Genomic DNA, 15,832 nt, shown 5'->3' with positions numbered 1-15,832 from the left:
AGCTTAGTCACAAATACCCACCCTCAGAAACTTACTGTCTACCTATTGCTATGAAAGTGGGAAGCATCTTGAACATGTTGATGTATGTTGATGTTCCCACAGAACCATTTCAGTGTATTTAAGGGCTGGCATAATCAGAACTGAATCAAGTATGGGCTTGTCCGTTTGTGCAGAATTTATAATGTTAAATCACCAAAGAGAGTTCCCTTGTAATGAAATTAATGGTAAGTGCAATTAGGAGATCCTTTTTACTCTTCTTAACTGAAAGTTTCCTCTTTTTTATTGAACCCAGTTTATCAAAATAGTTTCCATAAGCAGAGCCATTTTACAGTTCAGTGTAGGTGGAGTCATCCCAAGGGATGCCATGACATGAAAAACATTAATAAGATCCTGTATGACAAATAGTATGAGAAGTGTAAACACTTGCCATAGCATCTATAACCCTCTGAGGATTAAAGCCATTTTTGGGTAGAGTCCCTAGTATTTTCTGTTCAGATGAAATAAATACCTTAATTTGAACTTTGAGGTGAAAGTGCCTAGAGAAAGAATTTGACTTTGGGACTATTTCTGATTGTCATAAAGACACTTTCATACTGACAAAGATGATTCTGAACTAAAATACTGCAATGACTCAGCCTGTAACACCTCATCTTGAATGCCCAAATAAATTTTTTTCAGCAGGATTCTTTTGCAGAATGGTTTGAAATTAAAAATATATTCAGGATTCTCTTCATGAAAGCCAGATAAATTTGCTCTACCTACAGAGTTCAGAGCTATATAGTATGCTTAGTGGGAAATGCAACACTCCTGAATAAGAGGGAGCATTACATTTTATTCTGTAGATGTTATTTTCCAGATTTCAGAAGAGTATTTGGGAAAACGTCTCAATAAAATGGAAACCTCTTAACATTAAATTGTAATAGTTTTAATTGGAAGAAAAAATAAATAAAATGTAAAAAGACCTCTCAGAGAACAGCAAACCCAAGAGCATAGTGTTTAAGAAAGTTGTTAGTGTGGTGTAGAAATCAAATTATTAGGATAGAGCTTATGGACAGTTTTCCTCACTCTACATTTAAAGCTGACCTTTGACATGATTTCAGGTTCACTGATTACATACAAAATGTGAGACAGAAGTTAAAATGTAATCTTTTTCCTAAAAGTAAGAAGGAAAGGATGGAGCAATTTTCAGACCTGTGTCACAAGGAGATCAAGAGTAATCACTTGAAATGTGTTCATTTTGTGTACCCATGCCCTGCAGAGTGAAGGAGTAGAAGTATTTCTGTTGTATAAATGTAAAGCCACAGTCTCGTTAATCAAGTCCTCTTTAGCAGAAATAACTAGGTCTTGACTCACACATGATGTAATTAATACTCCTAATTTATTTGCACTTGAATTTGACAAGGACTTTGATATTAAGATTTTCATCTATGTTTCTTGACTACTGTCTGTGTTGTCATGTAGGATGGTTTCAATTAAAAATTAAACCAATGAAAAAGGGTCTTTTCAACTCAAAATTAACAGAACCATGTCCTTAAAAAAAGCAACATCTGCAAAAGAAGTTGAGGAGGCTTACTCCTTGATATTACTTCATAGTTGATACCGTCTTTTTAGGTCAGCCATTTCTTTTTGTTTCCTCTACATTTGACTTTCACACATATTAAAGAAAGTTAGATATTAGTGTAAGGTATACTGTGATAGGGAGTATTTCTGCTCATTTTTTCTCTTTTGACAAAATTGCCTCAACACCCTTTGTTACATGGTAAGTCATGGCCTGGCCCTGCGGCTTAAAACACAGAGACATTAGCAGGGTTCTTCCACACTTGTTTGAATTTTTGCACAAAATGTGTTTATTTTTATTTTATATGGTGTCTTGAAGACAGGAGGACACAGAAGGAAAGAGAAGAGAAAGCTATAGTTGTTAGCCAGCAAAGGCACTTAGAAAATTGGTAAGCTTTAGGGAAGCTTTTAAATGCCTATAAGGAACTGCAACTCCCTAGGAATGTGGGCAGGATTGGTTTAGTTGAAACAGTGTAGGAAGGACCTTTTTTTAAGAACAAAAAAAAAAAGCTCCTTTGTCTCTTTGCTACTGCTGAGGCAATTAAGAACCCTGTATACTTCTTATGCCCCTCAGGGCAACCGTGTTTTGTTGACAGAATGGACTCTTCTGTAACCCCAGCACCCCCTGTGCTGTGGCTAACATCAGCCTGGCCTGCAGCTCTGAATCAGCAGCTCTGGCTTGAAACCCAAGCAGCAGAGCTGCAGCTTGCTGCAGACTGTGACATTTACTCACATTATTATCCCCAGCCAGGGAGGGAGGATCTGCTCTTTCTGTGACTCTGCCTCTGGAATGGATGCCAGCTGGCCAGGGCCAGTGGGGAAGTTCTCCAGTCCCAGGGCACCTCCTGCTTTGGTTCTGTGTGTAGGGCAGCTATGACAGGGCTGGTGATCCCCAAGTGCAGGTTGCAGACTGAAGTAAGCTGATGTTTGGAGACAAACCTCTGCAGAGCAGCCCCATTTCCTCTCTCATCAATATTTACCAGTTCTGTTCCATCTTCAGGGGTCTTTCCAATATGTTTTAAATATATTTTCCTTCTGCAGAGTGCAAGTATTTGAAATTCTTCAAGAAAAGTGATTTCTTTCATAAAGTGACTGAGACAACTTGAAATGCCAGAGTTTTGCTCAGACTAATGACAACCAGCAAGGTCTGCTGGGACTGTGCTGGGCCATGGAGAAGGCTCAGCAAGCCCTGCGATCTCTGCCTGCAGGGAGCACCAGGCTTCACTCCGAGCACAAAGGCTCAGGGTTACCACTGACATTTTCCCTCTATCATTCCTGCACACACATATGAGTACATTCATTATTTGTATCAGCAGAACTGGGATTTGGGGAGCTGGGGAAAGTGAGACTAAGGAGTTAAATCCTAATGGGGGTTTCAGGGCCTCAGCTGGAAAATCTCCACAAGCTTGGAGCAATCAAATGCAGCTGAGGCCAATTTAAAACAAAACAAAACAACATCAACAAAAATCTATCTGTTCTCATGGCAGGGGGATTTGCAGAGCTGTTGCTGAACAATAGCTCTCAGGGTATAAAAGACTTGCTCGGAAGTTACCCCCTTTTAAGCACGTTAAGGTATGTGGTGGGTAGGGTGTCTGCATGTGCGAGCATGTGTGAGCAAAAGACGGGTGTTTGTTTGAATAAGAAACCCAAAAATAAACATGTAACATCAGAGAAGTCTTTCACTGTTTAGACAGAGTGCTATCTGATATTTCATACAGTGGTTATTTTCTGGCCCTGCCATTAAACCTGCATGATGAGTGAGAACAAAATCTCTGTCTTTTTTTTGTTTCCCAGAAGATGTATTTTTCTCTGACCAGTAAAGCATTCTTGTTTCATATTAGGTTTGTTCAGGATGTTGAAATTCAGATTTATTTTTTTTTTAATTTGCTAATTAAACTTATAAATTTTGCAACTAACTCAGAATTGCATTTAGTAGCTTTCTCATGAGTTTTTGCAGTATTTAGGATTTGACATTTGGTAGGTTGATATCAGTTGTGTAAATCCATAGATATGTGTTGGTTTTGGTTTTTTTTCTGCTAACTGTATCTACAAAACTAAAATATTTATATAATTATTTATGGCTAAGTGCCTTTTAATCCTCAGTGCTATACTTTAAAGTTTGCCATTCCTGCTTGCACTACTGTCAATCGACTGATTTGTTAGATTTATGTAAAGTAAGTAGTAAATCTTATCACTAAATTTTAATTGCTCCTTTTAGAAGTTTAAAAAAGTTTCAGCCTTTTTTTTTTTTTGCAGGGAAGAGGCTTGGATTTTTTTACATTTGCTTCCCTTTTTCTCTGCTTCCAGGTAGGATATGATAAGTCTCGAGTGAGTATATTACCAATTGTATCACATAATCTTTCATGAACTTAAAATGCCCTGCATATATCATGTGTCATTGCAGAAGAGAATTCAAATTTGAATATCATAGTAATTGTACTTTACAGAAATCTACCTTCCTGATAAAATTAATATGAAAATTTGTATTCTTTCTCTTTCTATTTTTCTTTGTTTGTTTTTGTTTTAAGGAAAACCTCATACTATATTCATTCAAAGCTTTCTGAAGCTTTGTTTTTCCCTAGAAGATGTCCTAGATTTTATTCTTTAATGTTGTCCCTGATTTATTGGATGTCCATGTTTCCCTGGATAGTACCATCTTTTGAGTTATACATCATCGGAGTGACTCATTCCGATGATGTATTGCATTAATACATCATCAAAGCGCCTTGCTCTGCTGTTGCACTAATGATATGTTAGTATAATACATCATCAGAGTGAACTACACTGATGATGTATTACTCAGATGGTGATGGCATTCTGTGAAGAAAAGGTTGAGGAGCAGGTTCAATACAGTCACAGGAGAAAAATTAGTCAATACAGAGTATAACTGTTTCTCCAGTAGTGATGCTGATGCTAAATTAGCACCATAGCCCCTGATCTGTACCCTTGCAGAAACACTGAGACATGCATTATCCCCGAAAGAGGAATGAATTCAGAACACTCCGCTAAAGGATTTTACAGAAGAGAGGAGAGGTGTAACCATACATATCACTGGAAAGCTAAAGGTTATATATATAGCTATAATTACTGGCTACTGAGAGATGGAATGAATCAAATGGGGCCAAAATAAGACCAAAGTGTAGATATGTTCAGTAGCTGCCTCTCTGGTGGAGAATGTGACACACAGGGAGATAGAGATTTAAGGGCTATAAATATGCTGTCTGAATTAAAACAGCTGCCACTTAGAAACCCCAAGCAGGGATATTTAAGTATTCTGAGGCATGTAGGAAGTCTATGGTATAGTTGGCTTTTTTTAACTTTAAATTAGATACGTTTTTAGTCATGCTATGTCACAGGCAGAACACCACTGTCTCAGTGCTGTGTGCTCTCTCATGTTCTCCAGGTGTGCTCAGTAACAGACAAATTTCTAAGTGTGCACAGCTGATACGCATAGAAACAGGTGTTAAAACTTATGGTGCTCAAGCTCCTTAAAATTGTGGTTTTCAGAGATTAGAAGGACAACATAGTGAATGTGCATGTATGGCTGGAAATCATGCAGAGTCAGACTTATGTTATGCTGATATATTTGTAAAAGTGACACTTTATATAAGTCACACTTAATTTCTGTTACTTGTGTATATCCATCTCTTAGTTTGATCTCGGGAAGGAGGTTCTGGCATAGCTACCTTCTGAGAAAGGTACCTCCCAGAAAGGTGGAGGTGAAAATAATGTTAAAATAAAACCTGTCAAGCTTGTAGAGAAGAGAGAGAAGGTATTATTCCCAGATTTATTTATCTAATACAAGGGATGGGCTGTAACATACTTGTCTATATGAGGACAAAAAATACGGGTACAAGTGTTGGGGCATGGTGTTCATGTCCCTGCAGATCTTGCTTTTCCACCTTCTCCCTCATCCTGTTAATTCCTAATTCCCTTCATTTTTGGTAGCTATTTTTCAAGATAGGTTTAATGCTCCACCATTCTCCATACCCCTCCATTCCTGCCCTGCCCCACCTGCAGGGCCAGGGCGGGCCTGGCCTTTCTCTGGGATGTGTGGGAGCTCCAGGACCCTTTTGCAGAAGGGTCTGTGCACAGCTTGTTGGTGCTTTCCTTGCCCCAGAACTGTATTTTTGCTGGTCTAGCAACACGATCAACTCCCAGTCTGGGTCATTTTCATCTCCAAAACTGGGGGAGAAATTTCCTTTGTATTCATGGATTCCCCTCTACTATCCTACACTCACCATTGCCCTCATAGTCTTCTTGATGCCAGACAAAAAAAAAAAAAAAAAAAAAAAAAAAAAAAAAGCCAAAATCCCAAGAAGCAGCCAAAGCTGTTTTGTGTACCCAGTCAATTTGAAGAGCAGTGATGCAATGAGGGCAGTGCCATGAGTGGTCTGTGGGTCTGTCCTCCTGACTGCAGGAAGGGAACACTCCTGCCTGTCTCAGCAGCCTCCTTACAAAACTTTCTGAGGACTCCTACTTCTGGCTCTTTCATGCTGTATTCTATAAGCTCCCAAACCAGTCCTTCTTTCTTCCATTTCTCTTCTGATCATCTCTCTTCAACAACTTGCAGAAAGAGAGGGTAAGAGAGGGTTAAAATACTCTTTTGTTCTCTCTCTCTGTCTTTTATTCTCCTATTCCTTTTCTTCTATTCCATTTGTTTCCTGCTTCCATTCCAGCTTTCCTTGTATAGGCGATTGCTTTAGAATTGTATTATGTGGTCAAGATACACTTTAGATATAAGTTAGCTTTGAAAAGAAATCTTATTTTTCCCATTCTTAAAAACGTCACAATGCTTTGTGGCGATATTCCCAAGATATTTATCAATGCAGCAAGTAATTGTTTCTCATTATTTTCAAATATTGCTAGGCTCTGCTCTCAGGAACTGAAATCACTTTCAAGCTTTTATTTGGAAATGAATACTTGAGAGCTACTCAATATTTCTATCACTACCGCAGATATTTTCATAACGTTGCTTTCATGATCCTTTAGAGTCTCTTTATAAAAACAGAACAATAGACAAGATTTTAAAAAGAAAATCAGGAAATTAGTGAACTTATTTTTTATTTGGATTTCTGATATCACTTTTAGACAAAATAAATTTGATGGTGTTCCATAAGGTGCAGTAGAAACATTTTAAATTTTTTTTCAGTAATATTTTCAGCATTCAGATTTAGTATCTGATTCATCATTTTCTGTTTCTGGATTTGCACTAAATTTATTTAGAAAAATTGCAGATGTCATGAAAAGTAACCAGGTTCCCACTAGATATGTATAAAGTATTACTTCTGTATCCTAATTAGTGGTAATGACTTTTAATAATGCAAGAACTAGAATGTACCCTTTGGGTTTGGACAAACTAAACCTTAGTTTTTAATGTGGCTCATACATGTGTTTTGTTTAATCTAAAGCAATCTGCCATAACACAGGACAAAACAAGATGTTCTAATTTTCTATAAATAAAGCTTGCTTTGGTCAAGATAGAAACTGCCAATTGCAGAAATACACACGTTGTTCATAATTTATAAACAATAAACACTTCTTTTGGCAGGCTGCCATGCAGCTCCTTTCTGCTCAAAGTCTAAACTGTGAAAGAGAAATGATGTGAAAGTTACAAATGGAATGGCTGAGGAACCTGGCAGGGTTTGAAGTGATATTGGTGCCAATCCAAATCCATGCTAGACTCTGCTAGGACAGGCCAGTTCAAAGATGTAGTACAACTTACTGGAAGTAGCTATATCAATGAAATGTCAAGTGAAATATATATATAGTAGTCTAATTGCCATGTGGTAATGACAGAATATTGCTGAGGCTTTTCTCATTCCTGCCTTTCATATTGTGGCAGCGATGCAGATAAGCAGTTGTGCATCTGGATTTCAAATGGTTGAAACTTCAGTTAGCTTTGTGTTTATAAGGGTGATGTTGGATAAAATAAACCTTTTTGGGAGAAAGTCTGGAGAGATTTAGGCATCAGATGAGCCATAACTAGCAAATTGTTGGATGCTTTTTGCTTTGAACTTGAAAATGGCCCCTTTGAAGCAATTTTCTTTCCATCTCCATTCTACTCTGCAGTGCCTCATTAAAGCTTTAGCATGGGATCACCTCTGGAGTTGTTTCCTTCTTCTCCTCCTCTCCCAATTAGCACAAAGGGGATATCCTACTGAGATGGGTGCTCCAGGCTGCCTCATGTCACGTGAATATCATGATCAGGCTTTTTATGGGAGCAGTGGATTGGTTTTCTTGTGCTAGTAATACAAACGCTTATTTCTTCCCACTGCTTCATGGGTGGGAAGCGGCTAAAACTTCAGACTATTTTATTTGTCCAAAGTCAGTCAGATTTGGGTGGGAGAATATTCTTTTGAAAATGTTTATAATTTTGTCAAGTGGTCAGCATGTCACTGCTCTCACAGCAATCTATATTGTTAGAGCTCTGCTCTAACAGGCTCTCATGTTTTCCTGACCTGGTTGGGTTTAAGCAGGCTCTAGAATTTCCTTGCCTAGTTCAAGAGTTTTCCTAGATGTATTTCCTATAGCCCATTGCTACAGTACAGTTATATATGTGCTTGACCTGTTTTTTCGACATGCACAATATGTGTTTGTCTCATCAGAAAGCACACATACAGTTTTGTGAAGCTCATATATTTAGTTAATTCCTTTTTAAGTGTTGATTTTCAGTGAATTAAGAATCTGAACATTATTTCTGTTCATTTGCAGGTCACCATCTCTATTCAGAATCAGTGCTCCTTTCTGATACGAGAGTCTGTGACTCTCCCCATCTGTAACTTAACCTCCTCTTCCTGTATAATTTATACAGTGAAATTGTAATTCTCCATTGATCCAAAATCAAAAAGCCCATTGATTTTTGTCATTCTGCTTTTTCAGAAATGCTTTGTTACACTGACTACAGGCCTGAGTTGAAGCTCACTGAAGTCAATGGATGTCTTTCAGCTAATTCTTGACAAGCACTGAATCAAGTTCTAAAATGCATCTTTCTACTACTACAAAAAAAAATCCAAAACAAACAAACAAACAAAAAAAAAACAACCAGCAAAACTTCTTCAGATCATCTGTAGAGGAATGCTGTAGGCAGAAGACCAAATCTGTGTGTATGCACGCATTGTCCCTCAGGGACATTCCCCTAGAATTGCAGACAGCAGTATAATAAATCAATTATCTGATTAAAACAAAAATAATTAATATGCAATTATGACAGATGTCAGGCCAATTAATATGTAAATATTCATAAACTACCTGACAAGTTGCACATATGCAAGTAGAAATCTTTAAATATGAACCCCCCACTGTGTTTGTTGAACATAAGGGCAGGATGTTTCTAATTTGGTTGGGGAAAATAGCAACATGTATTTCAAAATAATTTTGTTTTCATTTATCAAATACACATTCCCAAGAGTGAACAATGAGCTGTGATGTGTATAAACAAATAAAATCTTTATGTGTCTCAGCACTCCAAAACTTAAAATATTTGCTTAAAATTGGCAGAACAAATTTTAATCCAAGAGTCATTCAGTCTATAACATTAAAAAAAATGTATACTTGTTCAGTTAAGAAGCTGCAGTGGTTCACCAAGCTACCAGGTTTAACCAATCAATGACTCCTTAATTATTAACCTGGGTTAATGGGTATATCCCCATCAATCATTAACTTTTTCATTCATTGATTGGTTTGTCAATTCAATGCATATTAACCACCCATAGCCAGATTTACACATTAGCTACTTTTAAGGTAACCTAAATAAATTAATTTCTTTTCTGGGTTAATTATTAGCTAATTCCCTTGGTAATTTTTCACTAGTTTAATTTTTTTTTTTTACTTTGCATTCATTATCTAGTCTTCAGTTAATAATTGTAGAAACTATTTTCTCTGTTACTTTTTAATCAGACATCCCTTATTTACCACTAAATAACCCTATTGCTAGCATATATGTTACTAAATTTAGTTTATCTATGTATGGATCTCATCACCATGTGACAGTAAATTAGCCGTGCATTTGACAACTTTTTAAAATTTAACAGGCCAGTATCTGAGCTGGACTAAATTATGTCACTTTTCCTAATGCCCAACCTGTCAGAACAAAAATGCTACTCATGAATGGGTCATATTCAGTTTTTGAACAAAGCATGGACATAGTTATTTCTATGACTCTATTTTTTTGAGATGTCTAAGACTGAACATTTCCTCCAGCTTTGTTATAGTTGCAAAGGAGACTTCTGACACTGGTAAGTCCAAAACAATTTTTTTCAGCCAGAGATAACTTCCTTTAGAATATGTGGCAAGACAGAGGAATAAGAACTTTGTGAAATCTCCAGGATGAAAGCCTTAAAGAACAACTGTTCCATCAGGATTTTTCTCAGTATAGGTGAAGGGTAACTCTCATGGGTAATTCAATCTTTTTTACTCTTAATTTAGGAAATTTCATGATTGCATGGCTGGAGACCCATTCTGCTTTGCAACACACTGATGACAATTTCTTCATGTGTACAATATAAATCTTGCATAAACAGATATAACTAGAATTGGATACAAGTTCTCTATTAAAACTTTTCTCCAGGAACAGAATCTTTTCTAAGAGAGTAGCTATCAAAATATAGCTTTTGCATTGCAGCAGATATAAGCCCTACCAAAAAGTAGTACAAGTGCCCATAGGGTGAAGGTAAATGCTGGACCCCTGTGAGGTACCTGCTCTTCTGAAGCAATCAGTTTGATTGGTGCAATATGAAATGCTTTGCTGCTTCTAAATGGCTCTATTTTTCTTTAATAATTTTCCACTCCACCACCATTTTCCCCACATTATTTTCAAATTCCTTGTAGAAAAGGATGTTTCGATTATATTTTTTCTGTGGGGATGGATGAATTATTAACAGTGACGTTGCAGAGTCATTGTGGTTTCAAAACACTGGTTTTTATATTGAAGTTACAATTTGTTTTGTTTTGTTTTCAAACAAAATAGTATGTTTTAAATGGGGTAAAGATGATTTCCTAAAATAAGAAGAAAAAGACTTAAGATACTTGCTTTCAGAACTGGTGACTGATATGAGAACACAGAATGCAGCAGAAAATAAATGGAAGCATTTTATATGTTAAACTCAATTGTTTGTTATTTTATTATTTTATTTGTATATATTAATATTGACTCTACTGTATTTTTATAGAAAATATAAGAATGTCTATCGCTTGCTAGCAATTTAATCTATTTTAGATATATTTAAATAAATAGTAAAAATATTTTGAAAGTGCATCTATAGACATTAGAGAGAGTGAAACAGAGATAAATTTTATTTTCCTCCACAAAAATAAACCCAGAAATGTCTCTATAGAGTTTATACCTATTTTGGTATCAAAATTAATTATTGTAAATTTTTTTAGAAATTATTTTTGATGACAACTTCTTTTTTCCTTTGAGGATGTAGAGTAGGAGCACACTGTTCATTTCATGATGGATATTGAGAGAAGAATGTATTTTTAAAGTTTCATACTTTTAATGAATGTAATATAATAAGTTTTTAGACTTTCTAGTTTTTAGACCCTTTAGTTTCTCAAAGCAGAAGTTCCTTGTTCTGGTTTACATTAGTATCTACATCATGATGACTTCATCCTCTTTCATTGTACTTACTCTAGTAGGGAATACCCTCTTTCAGTCAGTGATATCACAGCAGGAAAATAGAAGGGAAAAGGTAGGTGTCAGATATGTCTGAGTTAATAAAAAGTCAAAGGAAACACCAGGCATGTAAAATCATTTTCTTGAGAAGCAAATTAATTTATTAAAAGTTAAGTGCACTCCAGGTTAGAAGAGCTTTTTTATTAGCGTCAGTTTGCTGATCTCTGTGCTTAGAGACCAAGACCTTTTCTCAATATGCAAGACTGAGTCCCTGGTCTTTGATAGAGAATGAGTATGTGACAGCAATTTGTGTAGCAAAAGGGTGACAGGAGACAGCAATTTTCCTGCCCTGGTATTTTCTTTGTGAGAGTTCAGAGTGGGTGTCTCGGTAAAAGACAAAGGGAATCCTTAGCCATTCTCAACTCAGAAATTAAGCAAGCTGTTTGGTTAAATAACTGGGACAATGGTGTCTACTTGCTTCAATTTAGTTGAAAAAGATTATTATGTTATAATTTATTTGCTTTTGGTTATTAAAGCCTTTTCCTAAATTATTCTGGGAAAGTTTTTCAAAAGAGCCAAAGTGACTGGGCACAAAGTAGTCCTGGATAACCTAAATACTTCAGAAAAGACTTGTGTGACGTTTATTACTTCTAAGCACAATGCTGCAGTGTATTAAGATGCTAAAAGTTATATATAGCAATTTGATAGTCTTATCTGGCACTGGTCTTTCATTTCTTAACATCTGGCTAATCTAAATGTGAAGTGTGGTATATACCTTCAACATGCAGCAGCAGTCCCATCCCCATCATCTGGGTGTGTGTTACACAGATCTTTGAAATGCTCAGGAGAGAAATCCCCAAATGCCTACATGTTAGCTATGGCTTCACCTCAGTGTCAAAGATATCTCTCAGCAGTAAAGAAAATCTGGTAGAGAACCTTCAAAACCATGCATGTCATTAAGTGCAGATCTAATGACTATGCAAGAAATTACTTTCATGGGCTTAAAGACATTTCTTTTTGAAGGTAAAACAAACCATGAAATTAGGAGATAACAAGGTTGAGATTTATACATTTAATCCCTTCTAGGCAAATCTCTGGATGAATTACAGTCAGAGGAAACTGTCTTAAGATAGCCAATAGAACTAGCAGAATATTAAAAAAAAAGGTATTTAGGAGCTAGCATAAAAAGGGGAGGAGGGGGGATAACTTTCTAAATAAGTCAGAAACTAATGAAATTACTTTAAAAATATGGCCTTTGGTTATGAAGATAAATCCAAAAACATTCCTATGTGCAAAAAGAGATAAATATTTGTATAAAAGAAATAAAAACAGAGAGGTGAATAAACAGACAAAAATCCAAACAAAAAGTGGATTCTGCAGTAGCTGAATGCATCAAAGAGCAAACTATAACCAGGTATTTAGAACTAAAATAGTTTGGTAGGTATTTGTTGCAATAATTCTTTTGCTATTTGCAAGTCACCTGCCAGCAGGTCCTTAATTCTTTTACCATGCAATTGTTTTAAAATAGTGTTTTGATTTTTTAGTGAAACCAGTTTGTCTAAAATAACACTTGTTTCAGATTTTTGCAACATCTTTTTTTATATTGTCAAGTTTTCTGTCTCTATGAAAAAAGCTTAGAACTTGGATATGAAGACGACTGGATCTGCACATGTCTTGAAAGGTAATTGTATGATGTTTGGTTCAAGAGAAAGAGAAGCTATAGACAAGAATTTCTTCTTACTAACTTAGTTTAACTGATATTTCAGGACCAGCTTCCTGTACCTACTGTTCCTTTACAACTCCAACATATCTGTCACTATTTCAATACTTTTCCTCTGGTAATTAATCTCCCCACACCATCCTGACATGTCATCGTTTATACTACATTATAAAATTTTTAAGCCAACAAATCTCATGACAGCTTTGATATCATAGACTTTCTATTTTATTCTTTCTTTACATATTCTTTTCACTTATATGATCTCAGGTATAAGCCAGTTTTCTCAATCTGTATTGGAAAATATAGCCTTAATTGTTAGTCTTGCTTTCCCAGATCCAGGAGATGGCCAAAGTGTAATTTCAGTATTGTCACAGGTGAGGACTAGAGGTAAAATGAGGAAATTAGCCTATTTGATTTGTATTATTCATATCTTTTAAAATGATGCTTGGATTTGCTATCAGGTGTCTCTGGTGTGCTATTGCACAAAATTATGGAATCTTAATTATGGATTTTGAACCACCAGAAGTTAAAATACTTAGTAATATATTCAGGTTTTTATTTTATCCTTATCTACAAGGCTTTATACATAACTTACGAACCAGTATTTTGTTTATCTCAGTATTTATTTCTTCCTTTAATAGTTGGCAGAAGAAATATCATATCACCCTAATCAAATAGTTTCTGGAGTTACAATAACATGAGAGCTTATACTGAGCATTGTTTCACTGGCAATACAGAGCTTCCATTTTTGATATTCCTTACTGACTGCAGAATGCTCTTCATGACAATTAAGATATTCACATACATACTTTTGAGTGCTTGATTTCACATATGAAAAGTCTCTATGATATTTGCCTCTAAATATAATAGGGAGTATAAAGATTATAAAAATCATTCTTCACTGATATCCTTCTCATGTTCCTTTAATTTCCAGGAACAATAAGATAAATATTATTTGCTTCCTTACAAAGGCAGATTATAGGAATAATAGAAGTATTATAAATTACTATATATATCATTAATACATATTGCATATAGATTTCTGTTGACTGTTCACTGAAGTATGCTCCGAAGTTTACTTTTATTTCATAATTGGTTTGTCTAAACAGGTATAGCTACAATTGAATAAAGAGCATCAAACTTGTAGTGGTGTACCTGATGACATATTTCCTTGGTGATTAGCTGCATCTGGAACAGAGGGCTTCTATGAAACTGAGTGTGTACAGCTGTTGCTATGCTAGCAAGTCTGAAAGTTTTCAGTCTTAAAATGTGTCACTTGAGAAGAGTAAGGTTTGGGTAAGGGAAGAGTAAGATTTAATTAATTAAATATTTAATAGTTAAATCAATTGAACTAGGAAGATTTTATATATCAAGTTGTGGTCAGATAGATAAAACAAAATGCCTGGCACCAGCAACCACACATGCAAGCCTGAGGGGAAAGCTGATGAGTATGGTTATTCTGACTGAAATTTGCTGCTAACACCAAAGTGTAAAAATACATTTTTGTTTTAAATTGAATTATTTTGATAATTTGGTCATTATTTACTTTTCTTTATGGGTCTATCTGAGAAAACTGATTAGAAAAATTCTATTGATGATTGCTTAAAGATTTTTTTAAAATTGCAGGTGAAAACTAAATACAGAGATTGGTCTACAATATGGCTGTAAGCTGTATTTGTTAAAGACTGTTAATGCTACAGTTTGCAATAATCAGATACAGAAATAAAAGGGCTACTATATTTTTGGACTGCAAGAGTGAGAGACAAAACTGAGCTAAGAGATGCTGCTCATTAATCCAGTTGCAAGTGAGTATCTCATCTTTTGGTTTTATGAATTCAAGGCAGACAGATATTGTGAACCCTTTCTATCCCATTCTTTCATGTATCTTTGGGTTCAGTGACCATTATTTTTTCTAATAAGATCAAAGAATTACACAGTAAATAGCTGTGTAGGGTGAATTTATATCCATTTCTCACAAATATTTTTGGGGGTAAAAAACTATATTCATTGAAATTAAAAAGATTTTCATTTCATTTCATATAAGGTATATTTGCTACCTTAAAGAACTGGCTATTTTCTAGACGCAACTTAAAAATAACCAAACTAAAACTGTCCTTGTTTTTTATTTTCTTTTTCAATACAAAAAACTATGAAAAATGTTATTAATATTAAAGGATTTGAAAAATATAAAGTGGAGTTATACTTTTAAACATTTTTCTCACATACTTCATTCCAATCTCTTTTTTTGCCTTTTTCAGGGAAAAATAATCTGTCTAACCTGAAACAGATTGCTTTGTCTGTATGGGAACTTCTGTAGATTTGATTAACACTACACTGTCAAGTCTTTGGGGTCAGGGCAGATTGTATTAGAAGCATGACAAGTAGTTAATGAATTTGCATTGACTAATCCATACAAAGCTAAAGATTTTTCTGTCAAGATTAATGTCCAAAAAGAGTAGGACACACTATTTGATACATTATCTTACACTGAATCATACTGTTATTGGACATAAGATTAAGGAACTATGTTATTTTGTCTTATTGCATAGCTATACAACTGGGTTTAGCTATGACACTGATGTATAGTCATTGCTTTAAGAATTCATTTAATCACCAGTAATGTCCTGCTGTAACTCCTCTGTATATGATGTGTGTACTGGCAATAACAGGGTCAGTTCCCACTCGTGCAAAATTCCCTTTCCAACTGTCCCTGCTGTGTAGCCTTTCCAAATGCAACTTGGACTCAGAGATGCTTGGTCCAAATTGTGATCCATGCCTTCAGTGTCAACTAAAGTGTCCAAAGACCTGGTGATCATACACTTTAAGCTTTCAGATGCTGTCTAGATGTAATGTGATTAAAAGATTTTCTGTTCTTTAAAATTCCAATGGTTTAACTGAAATGTATACTCAGTGATTCTGTGAAATCTCAAGAGGCAGAA

The 15,832-nt window shown here is 35.4% G+C and overlaps 1 protein-coding gene across 5 annotated transcripts in view; it reads left to right on the top strand.

Moving 5' to 3' along the window:
* Window positions 1–15,832, top strand: part of LRMDA (leucine rich melanocyte differentiation associated) — a 741,773-nt gene that overhangs the window by 658,822 nt on the left and 67,119 nt on the right. For 2 of the 5 annotated variants that reach the window (XM_072931489.1, XM_072931494.1), the window contains 2 exons: window positions 3,814–3,864; window positions 8,272–8,407. In XM_072931489.1, the coding sequence (XP_072787590.1) occupies window positions 3,814–3,864; window positions 8,272–8,339 (119 nt within the window). In that variant the 3' untranslated portion in view covers window positions 8,340–8,407. Of the gene's footprint in view, window positions 1–3,813; window positions 3,865–8,271; window positions 8,408–8,439; window positions 8,537–15,832 lie in introns of those variants that run through there. The other 3 variants (XM_072931493.1, XM_072931492.1, XM_072931491.1) reach the window with 2 other exon arrangements.

This window comes from Taeniopygia guttata, chromosome 6 (assembly GCF_048771995.1).
Source record: "Taeniopygia guttata chromosome 6, bTaeGut7.mat, whole genome shotgun sequence".
Lineage (NCBI taxonomy): Eukaryota > Metazoa > Chordata > Aves > Passeriformes > Estrildidae > Taeniopygia > Taeniopygia guttata.
This window is presented reverse-complemented; position numbering and strand designations above follow the sequence as displayed.